The sequence below is a fragment of the Mesoplodon mirus genome (assembly GCF_964341445.2).
Source record: "Mesoplodon mirus genome assembly, chromosome: 2".
Taxonomy (NCBI): domain Eukaryota; kingdom Metazoa; phylum Chordata; class Mammalia; order Artiodactyla; family Ziphiidae; genus Mesoplodon; species Mesoplodon mirus.
The window spans coordinates 193,531,004-193,552,039 of NC_138977.1; the positions used below are offsets into that span (position 1 = coordinate 193,531,004).

The following is a 21,036-nucleotide window of genomic DNA, read 5'->3' on the forward strand; positions in this document are numbered from 1 at the left end:
CCATTTAGATATTTCCGTTCTTTGCTCTTAGAAACAGTGATCCTATTTTATACATGCCCTTGGTACACATGTGTAAGAATTTATACAACAAGGGGTGTAATTGTTGGGTCAGAGAATGTAAATGGGTATCTTATGGTTTTAAGTTGTATTCCTCTGATAACTAATGAAATGGAGTGTCTATTTGTGTTTTTATTCACTATATGTCTGTTCCAGTTTTCACTCTGTGAAATCCATTTGTTCATATTTTCTTTTAATTTTGCTGTCCTTTAAAAAAATTATTATTGTGTTGGATTTCTTTATTCTTGGTTCTAATCCTTTGTCAGTAAAATATATTGCAAATACCTTCTAGTTTACCTGTTGAAAGTCAGGCCTCCTCTTTCTATGAATGTCCTCAAAATAAAAGCCAGTTAGTGCTCCACTTATTTCTGTGATTCTTTTTTCACTTAATTTTTCTGTTATCTCAGTATTTCCTATTTTTTGTTAGTTCCTCAGTGCTTTTAAAAAGATTTAAAACATTTTTTTATACAGCATTTTTTGTTGTTTTCAACAGAGGATTGGTTACTTTCTTCTAAACTACCTGACATTGAAGTCCTGGAATAATTTTTTATTTAGCATAAGAAAACTCTCACAATAGTATAGCATTAATGTAAATTAAAAATGAATGGAAAGAATGAGTATGAACATTTTGATTAAATAAATTATAATTTTCATGACTATTAGGCCTATACTGGTAAAGGAGAAGCTCCTGCTGTGGACCTGGTACCCTCTGTGTCCATTTTTTTTTTTTGTGGTACGCGGGCCTCTCACTGTTGTGGCCTCTCCCACTGCGGAGCACAGGCTCCAGACATGCAGGCTCAGCGGCCATGGCTCACGGGCCCAGCCGCTCCGCGGCATGTGGGATCCTCCCGGACTGGGGCACGAACCCGCGTCCCCTGCATCGGCAGGCAGACTCCCAACCGCTGCATCACCAGGGAAGCCCTCCATCTCCTTTTTCTGTGAGCAGAGGTTCTTTTTTTTTTTTTTCCCTGCCAGCTTCTTAAGCACTCTGATACCTGGAAGCTTTGGCCTAAGACCTTTTGATCATTTATAATGATTTGTACAGATATTTAAATTGTGTTTTCCACTGCTTTATTAGTGGTTAAGTTCCCTGATTCATTGTTAGTGTATTTATTTAGCAGGATTTTGATTTAAGTGCAGTGATAAGTACTAAGTTTTTATGATAATATGGGAAAATGCTTGTGTTATAATGTTAAGTAATAGAAACCGGACCCAATTTTATATATATAATAGGATTAAAAATTTGCAAACAATTTGTATAATAATATAGACTGCAAGGAAATATAAAAATATATATTTTGATTATTTTAGGTAATGGCATTCTAGGTAATTTTTTAAAAGGTCTACTTATTGCATTATTTCTTATAATGGATATGAATTCATTCATAATAAGGGAAATGTAATAAAATTTTTGATTAATGGAAGAAAAATCCAAAAAATACCACCATAGATAAAATGCAAAATATATGTTGTTTCTGATAATTATACACAGAAAGTTTCCAGGCCACACAACAAGTATTTCAAAGTGGACTAGATTAGAAATGTAAGACAGTAAAGACGACCTAAACTGTAATTAGGCATAGGAAAATGTTTAGTCAGATCAGCAAGTTAAAAATCATAATTTGGAAAAGCACTTGTTTGTCATTCAGAAGCCGGAATTATTTGCTTTCTAGGAATGTAATTTTGGCCAGGGCAGCCTTTTTTTCTCCCCTCATTGGATATAAATTACTTACCTTTGGATTTAGTGTAGATTCTGAACTTGTAAAATAAATTTCGAATGACATTTTGGTTTTAACACCTCAGGATCAAGACTAGAGTTTCTGTAGGTGGTAGGCAGGCTTGAAAGCTTTATAAATTCTGGGCAAATGACAGGTAAATGGATTAAATTACTCCAAAATATAAACTGCAGTCCTAGCCCTATGCACCTTATTGCCTTTTGTTAGGTTCCTTTCACTTAGCTAAGTAGTCCAGAGGGAACTTTGGATTTACATTCCTATTATCAGTCCACATGTTGTTCATAGTATCCTCAACAAAACAAATAAGGAAATAACCATTAGGCTGTATTTAAGCCTTCATACATTTTCCTCATTTCTATCAAATGTAATGTATGAGCAAGGCCTGTGTAGTTTGATTTCCAATTACTGGTTGTGAGATCTGGTCTACCTCTCTTGACTTTACTACAGGATAGGCTGGAACACCATTCCTTTGTCTTTTCTGATCTATTTAAAAAAAATTTTTTTTTTTTTGGCTGCGTTGTGTCTTCATTGCTGCGCACGGGCTTTCTCTCTAGTTGTGGTGAGTGGGGGCTACTGTTTGTTGCTGTACATGGGCTTCTCATTGCAGTGGCTTCTCTTGTTGCAGAGCTTGGGCTCTAGGCACGCGGGCTCAGTAGTTGTGGCTCACAGGCTCTAGAGCACAGGCTCAGTAGTTGTGGCACACGGGCTTAGTTGTTCTGCAGCATGTGGGATCTTCCTGGACCAGGGATGGAACCCGTGTCCCCTGCATTGGCAGGCTTATTCTTAACCACTGCACCACCAGGAAAGTCCTCTTAAAATGTTTTTTGTTTTAGATTGTTGTAATGTAGGTTATTTATTTCTGTTAAATGATATCCTGGCTGAAGATTCTTGGAGTATAGAAACTTCCTGGTTTAACATACTATTTCTGAACACCATGATTATCAGTAAGCATTATCAAACATGGTATAATTGACTTGTGTTCATATGGAGCTAGTTACTCAGTTCTTTAAAAATGGCTTCTTTTTCCAATTAAAAACTTTTAATTATAATACATTATTAGGAAATTTTTTTAAATTAATTAATTTATTTTTGACTGAGTTGGGTCTTCCTTGATGCATGCAGGATTTCTCTAGTTGCGGCGAGCGGGGGCTACTATTTGTTGCGGTGCACAGGCTTCTCATTGCGGTGGCTTCTCGTTGCGGAGCACGGGCTCTAGGCATGCAGGCTTCAGGAGCTGTGGCTCACGGGCTCAGGAGTTATGGCTCGCGGGCTCTAGAGTGTAAAGTGGCACACGGGCTTAGTTGCTCCATGGCATGTGGGATCTTCCTGGACTAGGGCTCGAACCCGTGTCCCCTGCATTGGCAGGCGACTTCTTAACCACTGAACCACCCGGGAAGCCCGGGAAATATTTTTAAAGAAATGAAGGTAAAAGTGAAAGCCTTCTCCCCAGTCTCATTTCTCTCTTCTTAAATATGACCACTCTTGACAGTCAGTCCTTCTGTGTTCTTTTAGATCTTTTTATATGCATTTTACATAATAAATATATGTAAATAGTGCTTGTATGGTTTTACTTTTATAAATGGGATCAACTATATATAAATAATTGCTTTTAAAATATAATTTTAAGATTTTTTTATAGCAGAATTTAGGAGGTATCTCTTTTTAAGTAATGTTTTATTATATAAATGACTATTTAACATTCCTTGAAGGGTGGGTATTAATAGTGTTTTCTGTTTTTCAAAATAAACAATGTATCATGTCAATGCTAATAATAATAGGAGCTTAGTCTGGATTGGTTGTTCTGAGTTTACATGTATCATCTCATTTAATTTTCACACAAATATTAGGGATAGGCATTTTTTTAACTTCCATTTTATGACTAAGGAAGTAGGCATTGAGAGAGAACTTGTCCAAGTTAGAGCCAGGATGGAAACTGAAGCAGTCCTTACGTGCATCTTGGTGCAACACGTAGTTTCTATGTATTATTGGCGGACAGTTTATATCTGTAAAATTGATGAAGATGGTGTTTATTACTGGAAGTCCCGTATTTTTGAACAAAATAAGCCAATAAAAATAAATATTATTAATGTATGATTATAAAAGGAATATATATTTATTGTAGTAAATTTGGAACATACAAAAAGCCTAAAAAGAACTGTAAAAATCACCTGAAACCAAACCCCTCAGAACTACTATTATTTTATTATAATTTATTTTTATTATTTTATTATTATAAAAAGCATGGAGATACCATGCTTTTTATGAAGGGGAACTTTGTTCAATTAACTTCCTTCAGTTTTTGAGATCTCTAGGATTGGTATCATGGAAATTGGACTAAAGATGTACATAGATTACCTGCTATCTCTCCTCCCTTCCCCTTCCCTTTCCCCTCCTCTCTCCTCTAAGATTTGCATACTAATTCATAGTGCTTTTTGATTTCTTTAATAGGTTTATAGAATTAAGTTACCAGTAATACCAAAAATCAATTGACCTTCACTTGCATGGGTACCTTATGATCTTGTAATTGTTCCATTTTCATTCTCTGTGTGCCATTATTAGCTTTTGAAGTATTTCTTATATTACTGGATCACATTACTTAATAGATCTTGGAAATCTGAGCCAGTGTTTTTCCCCTGAGTATCTCTATTGATTTTTCCATGATAATGATTTTGCTGTTGCATGCAAGGGTCTATATTGTTTCTTTTTTGAGAGCACTTACAGGGTTTGAGAGTCTTAAAATATTGTAAAAAGAAAATGGCCTCTTCATATGTATCTCCCTTGGAGTATCAAGAAATTTTCTGATAATCTGAAGCCATATCATGTATGTTCGAATCTGTAATTTTTCTAATGTGATTTAAAGGACATGAATCTTTGAACGAGTGGCCATGAATCTTAAACAAAAAACAATTAGTATTTCTAGAAATATTTAATTTGATTTATTACTTTGTAGGTATCTGTAATGCGTGATGAGGAGAAATTGTTGAGGATTAAAATTAATGAACTGGAGAAAAAGAAAAACCAGTGTTCTCAGGAAATAGATATGAAACAGCGAACCATTCAGCAACTTAAGGTAACAGTTTTGTTTTTAAAGGTGATCAGTGTTTAATTAAATGTATCAGTTCTTTTTTTTTTTTTTAAGTAAGAAATGGATAGTTTTATTTGAGCCAATCTGAGGATTGTAACCTGGGAGACAGTCTTTCAGAAAGCTCTTAAGACTGTTCTACCCATTAGAAGTCAAAGCAGGGTTTACATACCTTTTGAGACAAAGGGTTATACATCAAATGGTATATTGTTGACAGTTTACACAATCCAGATCTGCAGTACAAAGGGAGTAGTGGGTAGTCATGGCCCCTTTCACCATAAGAAGGAAGGTTATCTCCTAAGGTGTTATCTTGCTGGCACCAGGAGAAAATAGCTCTTTACAATCCAGCAGGCATTCCTGTGTCTTCTAAGGAAGGGTTAATGCAGATGCATAATGCACAGTAAAGTGGGGTAGGGGATGGGCACAGAGAGAACTTTATATTTGAAAAAAAATTTTTTTTTCCTTATCCTGCCTTAAAAATGTTTTGTTTTATCACAACTTAGTGAGGACTCTCAGGTGGTAAACCCAGCCCAGCTGTCTGGTCAGGGTGCGCAACACTGCTGGGGTTGCAGCGCAGGTGCGTTTGCATTTGCGGTCAGGGAAGGGCCCTGCAGCCCCAGCTCTGCCGGGGTCAGGGTTAGCTGGGGAGCCCTGCCCACAGTGCCCGAGTTCGAGGCCCCGCTCACCCACCCTGGATTTCGGTGTCCTGGGCACCTGGACAGCAGGTGGCTGCAAAGTGTGGGCTGTGGCTCCCAAGCACCACACCCTCTCCTCGGTGGAGCCGACTCCACAAACCCCTGCTTCTGGGTCTCAGACCAACCCTCTCTCCATCTGTCGCTGCAATAGGACGTCCCAAGGTTTAGGGAGATTTCCAGTCCTCGGGAGCAGGGTTTCGGGGGGACTGTCTCCTAGTCTGCCTGCATGTTCCCCTACACCCACAGAACGAGAGTCATGTTGTTTTCAGGAGACTTTTTGGAAGCCTTTAGGGAAAAAAAACTGTTAAAAAAATCCTAGGGACTTAAGGGTCCAGTAAGATCCCACATGCTGCACAGCAGCAGAGCCCATGCTCCATAACAGGAGAGGCTACCGCAATGAGAAGCCTGCACACCGCAAGGAAGAGTAGCCCCCACTCGCCACAACTAGAGAAAGCCCGCGCACAACAACAAGGACCCAATGCAGCCAAAAATAAATAAATTTATTAATTTAAAAAAATCCTACTTTCAGGAAGACAGTTATTTCATGATTCCAACACCTTAGGGGACTTCGGGGAACAGCTATGAGTACTTGGTGATAACAGATGATTTCAGTGTCAGCCCAAAGGTATGGTGAGGTTTCAAAACAGATTGAAAACCTGTTACCCTGCACCCCTATGGAGCCAGACACCATCTGTTGATAAGCTCTTTCCGTCACTGTCCGAGCACCTCCGTGGTTCTCTGTCTGTTTCCGTCCCCTTCCTTCCACCTCCATCACTCTCAGTCTGTTTCCCTCCCCGTCCGTCCATCTCTGTCGTTCTTCGTCTTTTTCCATCCCCGTCCGTCCACCTCCTTCGTTCTCCGTCTGTTTCCGTCTCTGTCCGTCCACGTCTGTAGTTCTCCGTCATTTTCCTCCTTCATTCTTTGTCTCTTCACCGTCTTTCCATCTCCAGCTGATTTCATAATAGTATTCAGAGATTTCCAGGTTCTGTAATGATTATTCTAAAACTTACAAAATGAGAAGATATTGCTGAAGTTAGATGAGAAGGAGTGCAGGTTGGATTACCTGGCAGGTTAAAACTAGAACGGAAGGATTTCCAGTGCCCAGAAATTAACCTTGTGTCCTTTTCAAACCTCCCAGCTACTTTTTACATATAGGGCATGTGGGGATCCTATTTTTTCTGCATTTTGAGTCTACTGTTAAGGAATTTATTTATGGTTTCCTTTGTTCCTCCCACATTAAATACATAGTAAACTTTCATTTCTCTCTCTTTATGCTTTTTGTGTTGTGTAAGAGAACATACATGCTAGCTTGACATGTTGAGTGAAGAAGATGATTTGGCATTTTTGGGGTAGATTAAAGGTTTAAAGTTTGGAGGTTTTGTTGTTTTCTCTTATGACCACTCTCACCCTGCCCTTTTCTCTGAGGTGAAACAAACTTGGGAGCTTGAGACTATTAGTCAGCCTTCTAAGAGACAGATTTCAAACAATATTAAGCCCTGTTTTCAAGTCCCACTCTTAAATAATGGGGTGTAGTTAAGTTGCATTTGCATTTAATTCATATTCTTTCATTTTGCAGGACCAGTTAAGTAATCAGAAAGTGGAAGAAGCTATACAGCAGTATGAGAGAGTGTGCAAAGGTCAGAAACAAACCTCTACTTCCAGTACTAAAATGACTGCAAAATAAGTAGTTAGAATAACAATTGGTTTAATATTTTCCTTTGAAAGTTGTAGAGTTAAATAAGAGCAACATAAGATGTAACTTTATTAAAAGAGAAGAGCATCGATTCTAAAGAGTAACTTACCACCATAAAGTTTATCTTTGGAGAAGTAAAACATTAAGAAATATTCAGTCAGGGCTTCCCTGGTGGCGCAGTGGTTGAGAGTCCGCCTGCCGATGCAGGGGACACGGGTTCGTGCCCCGGTTTGGGAGGATCGCACATGCCGTGGAGCGGCTGGGCCCATGGGCCATGGCCACTGAGCCGCATCCAGAGCCTGTGCTCCGCAACAGGAGAGGCCACAACAGTGAGAGAGGCCCGCATACCGCAAAAAAAAAAAAAAAGAAAGAAAAAGAAATGTTCAGTAAAAGCAACATTGATTTCTAGGTAATGGCCAGTATTTTGTGAAAAATAAAATTAAAGTTATATAGGTCACAATGAATGGAATGGATTTCTAGTCAAAATAATATAAAGATTATACCTCAAATAAAATATCTTTAAAATTAAAAAATATTTTTTAAATGTTTTTAAAAACTATTTAATACTTTAGATGCAAATTGTATGTGCTAAATTTTTTTTCTCAATTTGGATTGATTTTTTTTATTTGAAATATTACAAAATTATCTTTGTAGATGATATATACATATTTCTGTTCATAAAATTATGCAGATTCCTCTCCTTCCCATCAGTCACCCCTTAACTTCTTAGTTGTGTGAGTAGTAGAGCTGGGATTTGAACCCATGTCTGTTTCAGTCTTAAGTTCCAGACTGTCTTCACTAATTCATGCCTTTTGTACTTGGCCAACTAAAGAGCAGGTGTAAGACAACAAGATTATTACTTATTTAGATGACTTGGACTTTTGTGGGGTTCAGTTGGATCAGTAACTTGGATGTGAAAATATATCTCTGCACACAGTCCTATTTTCTCCTACCTTTTTAGGCCACTGTCCTCTAACATCTCCTATTTCCATAATCTTTTTGGAGTTTCCCTTTACTTTGGCTCCTTTGTCATTGTTGGTAGATGTGAATAGATATTCTGAAAAGCATTCTTTGGACCATGATATAGTTTTTATCATATTTTGATTTTTTCTTTCTTTGCCAGATACTGAGATGTGTGGCATAGGCCCATTTTGAGTACTTTTAATCTTCCATCTTCTCCATGCTCTTTAAACTTTCTCCCAGATCACTTGTAACCTACATATTTTCAAATTTTATAGCTTTTTGCAACCTTTCCTTTATTTTTTAATTATTTTGAATTATTGTCTACTCTCTTTCATTTTCATTTTTTAAGTAGTATTTATTGTGTATGAGCATATTTTTTCTAAATATAAAGGTAAGGTGTAGCTTGCCCCCTTTTGAAACTCTTACCTCGGCTTTTGTGATCTATTCTTCAGGTTACTGCCTTTCTCTCAAAATGAGCCTCAGCCACTTCAACAAATTTCCTGATTAAGCCATCATCATTTTTTTTCTTTTTATTTTCTCTCTTGAGAGTTCATTCACTCTTGTGATTTTAAGTATATATGAGACATTCCCTGATAAACAAAAAAGTGCATTTTTAGCTCTTGAGGCTTTCCCTGGCTTCTACATTTCTATTTAAATACTGAATGCCATTCATTTAGCTATCTTATTTATTTTTTAAAATGGAGATATACATACCATAAAATTTACCCTTTAAAAGTGTACAGTGTGGTGGATTTTAGTAAATTCACAAGCTCGTACAACCACTACCACTACCTAATTCCAGAACATTTTCATCAGCCTAGAAAGAAACCCTGTACCCATTAGCAATCACTCCCCATTCACACTTCTGAGATAACTCCAATCTCTGCCTCTGTCTTAACATGGACATCTTCCCTCTGAATGTGTCTGTGTCTTCACCCTATCTGTCTCTGTCCAAATTTTCCTCTTCTTATAAGGACACCAGTCATATTGGATTTAGGGCCTACTCTAATCCAGTATGACCTTATTCTTAACTTTCCTGAGATAAAATATAAGTTATTGGAGGCAGTGACATATAATAATGCTCTTGTTTCTTTTACTGTTCCTACCTTTCAAATAATAGGTGAATAGCCATTACGGAAGTTAACATTGTTGTCCTGGGGCTTTACTGATTGCTATCTAGATACTTAAACTCCTTCTTTTGAGCCCTCTAATTTAGAGCAAAAGATAGGGTGTAAAAGGAACAGATTCTTTGAATAAAATTATAATTAATTGTATAATCTGAATATATTTGCAAATCATGCTTTTTGAAAGAAAAAGATAGAATACCAGTACTCCTTTAATCCTAAAGAGGAATTCTGTTTCATTAGCTCTCCTGGCAGCTTACATCAATGAACAGAAATACTGAAAATTACTCGTTAAAATTTTTTCTCATTGTTTTGTTTTAAGCTTACTTTATATTAAGCATTTTTAAGGGAGCCATCTTTTGATATTTGTGTCATTTTTTTGTCACTTTTAGTGCCCTGAGTTTGAGCTATGCATTTATAGATTCATCACCTCTGACATTCATAGCAGTCTTGGTAAGAGGTGTCAGAAGTGAGCCCTGCTACTATGTGTCTATTACCAGAGACGATAAACCAATCTTTCCTCATTATTTCTTTCTATCAGGCAGGATTAGAATAGAATTGTTTATAAGCCATTATTGTAGTCATTTTTCAAGGGCCAGAAACAGTTTTGGTAAGGTTATAATAGTACAGTTATTCCTGATGAGCTGGTTTTAAAAACACTAGGAGTAAATATTTGGCTTTGAAAATTTTTCTAGAAAAAATAATTACTTGAGATTTAAAAATTAAATTTGGGATTGAGAATTTATTGTTTTTAGGAGGTAAAAGTTTTAGTTTGGTTTGAGAATATTAACACTAAAAGTAAGTGTTTTGACAAATAATGTTTTTTTCTAAATCCCAAGATCTGTGTTATTAGTACGGGCATACCTCAGAGATGTTTCATATTCGGTTCCAGACCACCACAATAAAGTGCAGATCATAGTGAAGCAAGTCGCACAGTTTTTTTTTTTGTTTTACAGTGCATATAAAAGTTATGTTCACACTATATTGTGGTCTGTTAAGTGTGCAATAGTATTATGTCTAAAAAAACAGTGCTCATACCTAATGAAAGAATACTTTATTGCTAAAAAGTGCTAACCATCACCTGAGCCTTCAGGGAGTTGTAGTCTTTTTGCTGGTGGAGGGAGGGCCTGGCCTCGATGCTGAAGGCTGCTGGCTGATCAGGTCAGTGGTGGCTGAAGGTTGGGGTGGCTGCAGTGTTTCTTAAAGTAAGACAATGAGGAGATTTGCCACATCAGTTGACTCTTCCTTTCATGAACAATTTCTCTGTAGCATGCACTGCTGTTTGATAGCATTTTACCCACAGTAGAATTTCTTTCAAAATTGGAGTCAAGGCCTCTCAGACTCTGCCACTGCTTTATCAACTCAGTTTATGCTATATTCTGAATCTTTTGTTGTCATTTCAACAGTCTTCACCAGGAGTAGATTCCGTCTCAAGAAACCACTTTCCTTGTTCATCCATAAGAAGCAACTCGTCATCTGTTCAGGTTTTATCATGAAATTGCAGCAGTTCAGTCACATCTTCTGGATAACTTGCTGCAGCTTCTACATTAGCACTTGGCGGCTTCACCTTGCACTTTTATGTTTTGAAGACAGCTTCTTTCCTTAAACCTCGTGAATTAACCTCTGCTAGCTTGAAACTTTTCTTCTGCAGCTTCCTTACCTCTCTCAGCCTTTGCAGAATTGCTCTAGATTAGGCTGTGACTTAAGGGGATGTTGTGGTTGGTTTTGATCTCCTATCTAGGCCACTGAAACTTTCTCCATATCAGCAATAAGTCTGTTTTGCTTTCTTATCATTTGAGTATTCACTAGAGTAGCACTTTAAAGTCTCTTCAGGAACTTTACTTTGCATTCACAACTTGGCTGTTTGGTGCAAGAGGGCTAGCTTTTGGCCAGTCACGGCTTTTGACATGCCTTCCTTACTAAACTTAGCTTAATCTCTCATTTCTAGCTTTTGATTTAAAGTGAGAGACGTGTGACTCTTCCTTTCACTTGAACGCTTAGAGGTCACTGTAGTGTTACTAATTAGACTAATTTCAATATTGTTGTGTCTCGGGGAACAGGGAGGCCCGAGGAGAGGGAGAGATGGGGCACAGCTGGTCATTGGAGCAGTCACAGCACACAGTGTTTATGGATTAAGCTTGCTGTCTTACATGGGTGTAGTTCATAGTGTCCCAAAACAATCACAGGAGTAACGTAAAGATCAGTGATCATAGATCACTGTAACAAATACAACAATAATGAAACAGTTTGAATTATTGCAAGAATTACTAAAATGTGATACAGAGGCAGGAAGTGAGCAAATGCCGTTAGAAAATGGCACTGATAGACTTGCTTAATGCAGGGTTGCCACAAACCTTCAATTTGTAAAAAACACAGTAGATGTGAAGCACAATAAAGCGAAGCACAGTAAAATAATAGTTTTTATTATTTTTATTAATAGTTTAATTATATTGAAAAATTTTACTTTAATCTGAAAAGATTCCTGTTCCATCCATTTATTCTTGCATTCATCCAAGCATCCATCGTACATCAGTTATTTAGTTGATCCTTCATATATGCCAGTACTGTTCTAGACATTGAAAATATAGCAGTGAACAGGACAAAGTTTCTGTCTATGTGGAACTCATATTCTATTATAGTTAATAAAAGTGTATTTTAATTTTAGAAGAACTCAAAAGAAAAATTGGATATCTAGATGTAGATGTTAGTAATTTCTAAAATGTTCTTTCCAAATTTTTAGATCTAAGCGTTAAAGAGAAAATAATTGAAGACATGCGAATGACCCTAGAAGAACAAGAACAAACTCAAGTAGAACAAGATCAAGTGCTTGAGGCTAAATTAAAGGAAACTGAAAGACTGGCCACAGGTGAAACAAGATTGCTTAAATATCTCAAAGCATACTCTTTCATTTTCTTTATTTTCCTAGATTTCTTTCCTTTTTAATCATAGTTTAGTGTTTATAATAATTCATAATGAAAAAGTATTTGGTATGTTTTTGGAACATCCTGTCACTTGTCATTTTTCATTATGATGAAAATTGTTGTACCTAAGTCAGAGAAGGAATAAGGACACTTTTATAATAACTGGATGATAGCTTGCAGTGCTCCCCAGATGTTAAGAATAAACTTTCAACTGAGTTTCACCTCTGTATAGCAACTGGTATCATCTTATATGTTTATCTCAATAAATACTCTGACTCTATCCTTCATAATACCATCAGTGGGTTGTTTTTGTTTTTAATTTTTGAGAACATGAAGTTTCCTATATATTGGCATGCATTTATACTGTGTAGTCAGAGCACTATTCAGTGGGTTATTGAGAGGTTTTTGTAGTTCTTCTCTAAGAATTTGGTAAGCTCTTAGAATGGTCTCGGTTCTATCTTGGACTGTGTACTTCTGCTTCTGGGCTCTGCTGATTCTTGTCTGTATGCCATGCCACATACAGCTCTATGTGGTATAACTTTTGCATGTACTTTAAAAATAATTTTATGTTTTCAAATCAGAATTGGAAAAATGGAAGAAAAAATGCAAAGATTTGGAAACCAAAAGCAATCAAAGGTCAAATAAAGAACTTGAGGATAACACAGATGTACTTAATATAAAGCTCAATAAGCTTCAAGATGAGTTACAGGTATGATTTTTATCTATATATGTAATTGTATCTTTATATATATTCATTATATTTCTCATAAAAGGGTAATTTAGTAAATATCTTATAATTAATTTAGATATGGATGAACCAGTAGCTGGGAAATGTTAATATATAATTTTTCAGTATACACTCAAGTGACACAGGGAAGAAATTCCCAAGATACGAGCTACTAAGTAAGTGCCAATGAAAATGCAGTGGTTGGGTCTACAGTTTTACATATTTAATTTTTAAATCATCACTTCTTATGTCTTTGTACCTATTTTCTATGCTTTAAACTTCTAACTCATCAAATACTGCTGTGGAGAAGATGACTTTTAGGAAAATTATTTTGATTATTGTAAATTTAATTATTAAGCTGGAAAAGAATAGAGTTGAATGTCTGAACCCTGGAATACATTTGAAACTATACTACTACAGAGAAGATATTCTGTTTTGTGTTTATATGTTTTTCCATGTTTAGCTTTCACATACTATGTGTAGAATACAACATATGGGGGAAATATATTTTTAATGGGACTTGAAAATACTACGTAAAATTTTGTACATTTTATTTATTAGAACTTGCAATCCAACTGTAGTTTTGGGATTGAAGAAAACATAACAGTGATTTTGAAAAGACTGCATCTAAATTATTTTCTTAAATTCAGGCTGTATATAATCAGATACTGAACAAATACAAAAGAAATCAGTTACTTTCTTTTGTAACTATTAATTATATACTTTAGAATTTACCCTTTCCACTCCATTAATTATGAAAAAATAACTAATTTCATTGAGAATGTTCATATTAAGGAATACCAGTATGTTCTACGTTGTTCTAAAATAATGTGATCACGTATCTTAGATAATAAACGGGATTTTTAAATACATAGCTTTTAATGTGGTATTACTGTTTTTGTTTCAAATGAAGTTTTACTTGAATTTTGAATATATAAATTAGACATTTTTGAACCCAAAGGATCTATGGAAACCTCTTTGAAATTTACTGATCAACTATATTTTCTTTTTTTTTTTCTTTTTTTTTTTTTTTTTGTGGTACGCGGGCCTCTCACTGTTGTGGCCTCTCCCGTTGCGGAGCACAGACTCCGGACGTGCAGGCTCAGCAGCCATGGCTCACGGGCCCAGCCGCTCCGCGGCATGTGGGATCTTCCTGGACCGGGGCATGAACCCACATCCCCTGCATCAGCAGGCAGACTCTCAACCACTGCGCCACCAGGGAAGCCCCAACTATATTTTCTGTCCAGCTGTTCCCAATGTTCCTTAAACTAATAAATGTTTGCCCTGTTGCACAAGTTATTCTTTATTTGGCATCCTGTATACCTAGGAAAATTTTATTTTTGGAACCATACAATTAGAAATGACTACCATAAATCAAATTTTTTTTTAATCTGGCATTTAAGAAGGCTTGGTTCTCTGTAACTCTTTCAGAAATTTCAATTGTTTCTTCTTAAGCTCACTGATGATGGAAAGTCCTCAAATTCACTTTATAGCAAAATAAAGTTTATAAATGAAATAACTATTTAGGAAAGCAAACCAACAGTGTTCTTTTGATAATCTGAGATAACCTCAAATCTTGTCATTATTTAAAGAAAAAGACTTGTTTTTAACTTTTTGAAGAGGTGAAATGAAAAGTGCTGGATTACATGGAAATGTTATAAATACAGATTTATTAACTGCTTTTGAAGCATATTATAGTTACTTATGCTATTTATACATATAGGAATCTGAACAGAAATATGAAGCTGATAGAAAAAAATGGTTAGAAGAAAAAATGATGCTTCTCACTCAAGCAAAAGAAGCTGAGAATCTACGAAACAAAGAGATGAAAAAATATGCTGAAGACAGAGAACGCTGTTTGAAGCAACAAAATGAAATGGTTGGTAACAATTATACTTTCTCTTCTATGTACTTCGCCTGCTTTCTTTGGTTTCTTAAATTTTTTGCTGGGATTCTTATATTCTTATCGGTATCTACTTGGTTGCGTGGTTTTGTTTTTTGTTTCTTTTTTTTCAAAGGCAGTTTGTCTGTTTGTAAGATGACTTTTCTAGCCCATTTTATCTTGAAGTTCTTATTGTTGGGAAAATAATATCTCAATATTTAGATTCAGAACTTAAAAATCTCTTCTTTTGACTGCCACAGGGTTATCCCTACTGTATTGTAAAACATTTACATTTTGAACTGTAGATTCTACTAACATGGTGTTTATATTTTACCTCATAAGCTGATTTTATCTGTTTTTTTTTTTTAAGTCAACTAAATAGTTTCTAGAAGACAATAGGTAGAAATAACTTTCAGTTTTACATTGACTGGCTCTAGTTCTTAAGTGATTCTATCTTAGCTTGTTTTTTTTCCTCCTATTTAAATCGACAACTTAGTCTGTTTGACACAATCAGAAAAAAGAAGTTTAAAGTCATCATTGATCCGAGGAAAGCTGTTGAGTAATACATTAACGTTATTTTTAAATGAAAAACTAGTCCTCTATTTACAGTAATAGTAACGTGGCAGTATCACATTGTCATCTATTGGCATTTCCTTTGTTAATGACAGAATTTTACTTATACCAGCTAAACTTTCCTATACAAACAGGAATATTAATTTTCAATAAGTTAGGGATGATTTTTTCCAATGATTTTTAAATTTTTTTTATCTTTTTATTTTGAAATCATTTTATTTCCAGAAAAGTTGCAAAACTAGTACAGGGAATTTCTGTATACCTATCACCCAACTTCTGATGTTAGATCTTACATAACAACAGTACAATTATCAAAACCAACAAATCAATATTATTATAGTACTGTTAGCTAACTTATGGACCTTACTAGAATTTCACCAGCTTTCCCACTGTTTTTTTCTGGATATAGGATCTAATCTGGGATACTACGTTCCATTTAGTTGTTGTGTCTCCTAAGAGTCTTAACTCTCTTTGTCATGTGACAAGTTATGTGAGACTAATACTTGTCATTACTACAGCAGTGAGATGGCAATATATTTCACTTCATGTGCGAACTCCACATGACTGGAGGTGCCTTCAGGAAGTGCTGGGTTGAGTCAGATTGTAATGCTGTGTTTATCTTAACAGGAAATGTTGCTGCTGGTTCTCGTTCTGTCCATAGCCCATCCAACCTTCCTGGACAGTAATAAGAGGCAAGAAGTGAAATCAAAGCTGTTGGCTGTCATAGTCAGTCACTCTGCCTCCAACCCAGGAACGGGCCTACTTTCTTTTCCTAATGAGTAGTCCCTCTAGCAGCAATGCCAGCAAGTAAACCTCCTTTGAGTTTTTAATCCTAGAGAAAGCTAGCTTTCTCCTTTCTCCCATATATTTCTTTACAATCATACCTAGGATATGTGTCTATGATATTTAAGAAATAAATTATTGATTTTTTTTAAAGCTTTTAAAATTGTAACATACATAACACAGTAAGTAAACAAAACAAACATATAGTTCAATGAATTATTATTATAAAGCCAGCCCCCACTTACCTACCACCGAGTTTAAAAAATAGAACCCTCTTCTGAATGGTAATAACTGTTCTGTCTTTTAATGTTAAACTTTAGTTTGGCTCATTTATGAATTTTATATAAATGAAAACATATAAATACATAGAATGCATTTTTTGTGTCTGGCTTCTTTCACTCAGTATTATGTTTGTGAGGATCATCTTTACTGTTGCAGGTAGCTGGAGTTAGTCTATTTTCATTGCTGAATATTTCAGTGTATAAATATACCTCAGTCTGTTCAATTTAAAGTTGAATATATGTGGATTGTTTCCTGTTTTGGGCTGTTAATGCATAAGATCTCCTGTTAACATTTTTATATATTTCTCTTAGTGCACATGTGTATACATTTCTATTGCCTATATAGCCAAGAATAGAATTGCTAGTTGATAGGGTAAACATATGTGGAACTCTAATAGAATGCCAGACAGATTTTCAAAATAGTTGTATCCATTTATACTCCAACTAGTATTGTTGGATGTTTAGTTTATTGGCTCTGCCTGTCCAAGTCCCCTTGCTTATCTTCTATTGGACTATCTTTTTTTTTTTTTTTTTTTTTATAGGAGTTCCTTATACTTTCTGGATAGGAGCGTGTTGCAGTTACCTTCTTTCAATCTCTGGTTTACTTTTTTACTCTCCTGTTGCCTTTTTAGAACAGAAATTCTTAGGTATTGTAATTCATTTTCCCAGTCTTTTCCTTTATGAACCTCAGGGCATGAAGATGTTTTCTTACATTATTCCTGAAAGGTTTGGGGTTTTACCTTTCATATTTAGACCCTAGAATTAATTTTTGTGTTGGAGTGAGATGGGGTAAAAGCTGTTATTGTCACTGTAAATGTGTATTAATGATCAACCTGGTAGTACATATTGAAGAAACTGTCTTCTTTTTATTGCTCTGCAACTTTTGTCATAAATCAGTTGTCCAAGTGTTAACTTTCATACATTGTGTGAGATTAAGATTAAGGTTTTTTCTTTTTTTCCATTTGGCTATTCAGTTGTTCCATCACTCTTTGTTGAAAAGACTGTCCTTTCCTCCATTGAAATTCTTTGGCATTTTTATAGAATATCAATTGACCATAACATTTGTGGATCCTATCCTCTGCTTTCTGATGTCTGTGTATCCTTACGCCAATATCACGGTCTTGATTATTATTATTACAGTAGGCTTGAAATGATGTAGTGTGATTGCTCCTATTTTTTTTTTTTGCGATATGTGGGCCTCTCACTGTTGTGGCCTCTCCCGTTGCGGAGCACAGGCTCCGGATGCACAGGCTCAATGGCCATGGCTCACGAGCCCAGTTGCTTCGTGGCATGTGGGATCTTCCTAGACCGGGGCACGAACCCATGTCCCCTGCATTGGCAGGCGGACTCTCAACCACTGTGCCTCCAGGGAAGCCCATTCCTACTTTGTTCTTCATTTTCAACATAATTCTGACTGTTATGTCATTTGCATTTTCCTATTATTTTTAGAGTCAGCTTTTTCATTTCTACCAGCACACACACACACACACACAAACACGCACGCACTTGCTTGGATTTTGAAGTTGCTTTGACTCTAGATCTTTTGGGGGAGACCTGGCATCTTAACAATATTGAATCTTTTGATCCTTGAACACAGATTCTCTCTTTGTTTATTTAAGTGTTCTTTTATTTCTTTCAGCAGTGTTTTTTAGTTTGCCATGTTTAGGTCTTGCACATATTTTCTTTAATTTACCACTATTTCATGATTTTTGAATCCAGTGAAAATGGTATTTTTAATTTTCATTTCTCTATTGTTTGTTGCTATTAGTTTTGTCATTTGTTTTATTGTAATTTTACCATCTCATTCTCAAATATTGGGGGAAATGCTAGAATTAGTTTAAAAGCTGTAATTTTTTATTGAAAGAAGTGCCCAGTGTGAACATTTAAGATATATGAAGGCATTATGTGCTTGGCTTTATAAGTAAATATTTTATTGAGACTTGACTACGTAATTTGTTATATATCCTGTTCACAGTTGTATTTATTGTGTTATTTAGAAATTCAAAAATTTCTTAGGTTCATAATTTTGCAAGGTTTATTTTAACATTTTGTCCATATTCTTTTTAGGAAATGCTTGAAGCACAGTTGGCTGAGAAAGATGGTAACCTCCAACAGTGGCGGGAAGAACGCGATCAGCTGGTTGCAGCTTTAGAAATACAGCTGAAAGCACTTATCTCCAGTAACATACAGAAAGATAATGAAATCGAACAATTAAAAAAGATCACATCAGAAACTTCTAAAACAGTCAGTAGAATCATGTTCTTTCTATGCCTTTTTAAATTAAACATAGGAAGTATTCAAAATTATTTAATTGATTAACTTTTAAAGAATAAAAATGTAAGTAGATCAGTGGGGAATCATAGTTTGAAAAAATTCTTTGGATATTGGTCATGAATTTTGAGTTTTCAGAGTTTATCATTATGGTTGACTCATCAATGACTAATTGAGAAATAGTACTTTCTCCAATATTTTGGTCATATCTCTCAGATAGAATAATTAGAAAATAAACTGATGATTTAGTCCCTAATCTGCCTTTAAAATGTGGAAATGTGACTCAGCCTGAACGCTTGGTGATATTTAAATACTTGAACTCATCCTAAATTTATGATAAAGATACAAATTGTTTTTGAAAATAAGCACAATGGTGAGGAGATGTGAGTCATTCAGGAGCTACTTTCCCCCACCCCTCACCCTCTGGCTGCACCACACAGCTTGCAGGGATCTTAGTTCCCCGACCAGGGATCGAACCCAGCCCCCGGCAGTGAGAGCACCGAGTCCTAACCACTGGACCGCCAGGGAATTCCCAGGAGCTACTTTTGTAATATTGCATTGGGGCTAGGAACCCTAGATAAAGAAAGTATTGCATTTCACAGATAGCTATTTCCCAGGTAAATTGAATCAGGGTACATCTGAAGCTAGTCTTTCCAGAGTAAATAATCTGCATTTGAAAATCTGCTGTTCTGCAGCCTTCAGACAATAATAAAATTAAATGTGTTTGTGTGTATATGTCTCTTACATCAAAAGACATCATGATTCTAAGAGAAAGACTGCTCAAAACAGAGGTATTAGCATGTGGTATAAATTGCACAGAATAGAAAGTTAGAAAAACTAGGTATCAACTGTTTTCAGTGTGGTTTTGGGACCTTTAGGAAAATTACTTAACATTTCCAAACTTTAAAACAGAGGTGATGATGTCTTTCTAATAGAATTGTGAAAATTAATTGAGAGCATTTGTAAAACAGTTAGCACAGTTATTACCACAGTGGAAGTCAGTACATGCTAGTTGCTTTCCCCATTATGAATGCAATAGGATCTTTTTTATTTGACAATTATGGGTAGGTGACATAAGAGATGTATTTGACTTTTGATTTTGATGGTAGTGATTAGAAGGTGCACATTGGAATTTATCAAGTTTAAAAATGTATTCTGATTTTTTTTATAGATCCCTTAAGTAGGGTTTAGGAATAAAGCATACCCTATGACTGATTAAGTGGGACGAAGAGTGTGCAGCAAGGAAAGGTTTAGTTATCAGTATGGTCTTTTCTACTCTAATGCTATAGTTGCATCCCTAAGACACCTCTAGTTTTTCAAAATTGTGTTATCAAAGTGATTTGGGGGGTTCAAGCTCCAACTCAGTACAGACCGTGGTCATGTTATTTAATTTCTCTCTGTTTCTTCATCTGGAAAGTAGGAATAACAATTCTTGCCAAATCTCAGAGTTGCAGTGAAAGTAAAATGAGAGAATATATGTAAAACACCTTGGAAGTTGAAAGTAATCTTTCAAATTTCTCTTTAGATCAGATTCAGAAGAGGCTGGAAAGTTGCCCAGCCTTTCCTAACTCTCTGAGGATGAAAGAGAAGAAGAAGGAGCGTTAGTTGGTCATTGAAGAAGTCTTTAATTACTTCCATTATTTAATTCACCCAAATCTTGATATTATATTCTTTAGGTGAAGTATTTTAATGTATATTCAGTTACGGTGGCTTGTTGCTTTAATATTTCCTTACTTTAGGAAAAACAGACCATGGATATCCAGCCCAGACATATGAGTTCAATGGATCCTGAAAGGGTTGAAACTGAACCTCAGTCAACAAATTTTGAAATTTCCAGGGATGAAGTAGAAGTGAGTATTTGATAACACAGTCCACTTTTTTTTTTTTTTTTTTTTATGCGGTATGTGGGCCTCTCACTGTTGTGGCCTCTCCCGTTGCAGAGCACAGGCTCTGGACACGCAGGCTCAACGGCAATGGCTCATGGGCCCAGCCGCTCTGCGGCATGTGGGATCTTTCCGGAGCAGGGCATGAACCTGTGTCCCCTGCATCGGCAGGCGGACTCTCAACCACTGCGCCACCAGGGAAGCCCACACAGTCCACTTTTTAACCCTCTTTACCAATGACCATTAATTACTAAATAACACTTGCAAGTATAATTTAATCAGTTGTTGTAGGTGTCTTGCTGTACAGTTAGCTGTGTGTGCTCTTGGCTATGGAAAGGAAAACTGAAGGCTTTTGAGGGGAGATG

At 35.9% G+C, this 21,036-nt stretch overlaps 1 protein-coding gene across 12 annotated transcripts in view; it reads left to right on the forward strand.

Moving 5' to 3' along the window:
* Nucleotides 1–21,036, forward strand: part of KIF20B (kinesin family member 20B) — a 72,693-nt gene that overhangs the window by 42,182 nt on the left and 9,475 nt on the right. For 8 of the 12 annotated variants that reach the window (XM_082611775.1, XM_082611770.1, XM_082611778.1 and 5 more), the window contains 8 exons: nucleotides 4,744–4,863; nucleotides 7,147–7,207; nucleotides 10,757–10,834; nucleotides 12,091–12,216; nucleotides 12,853–12,980; nucleotides 14,722–14,877; nucleotides 18,585–18,761; nucleotides 20,528–20,638. In XM_082611775.1, the coding sequence (XP_082467901.1) occupies nucleotides 4,744–4,863; nucleotides 7,147–7,207; nucleotides 10,757–10,834; nucleotides 12,091–12,216; nucleotides 12,853–12,980; nucleotides 14,722–14,877; nucleotides 18,585–18,761; nucleotides 20,528–20,638 (957 nt within the window). The remainder of the gene's footprint in view (nucleotides 1–4,743; nucleotides 4,864–7,146; nucleotides 7,208–10,756; nucleotides 10,835–12,090; nucleotides 12,217–12,852; nucleotides 12,981–14,721; nucleotides 14,878–18,584; nucleotides 18,762–20,527; nucleotides 20,639–21,036) is intronic. The other 4 variants (XM_082611779.1, XM_082611771.1, XM_082611781.1 and 1 more) reach the window with 1 other exon arrangement.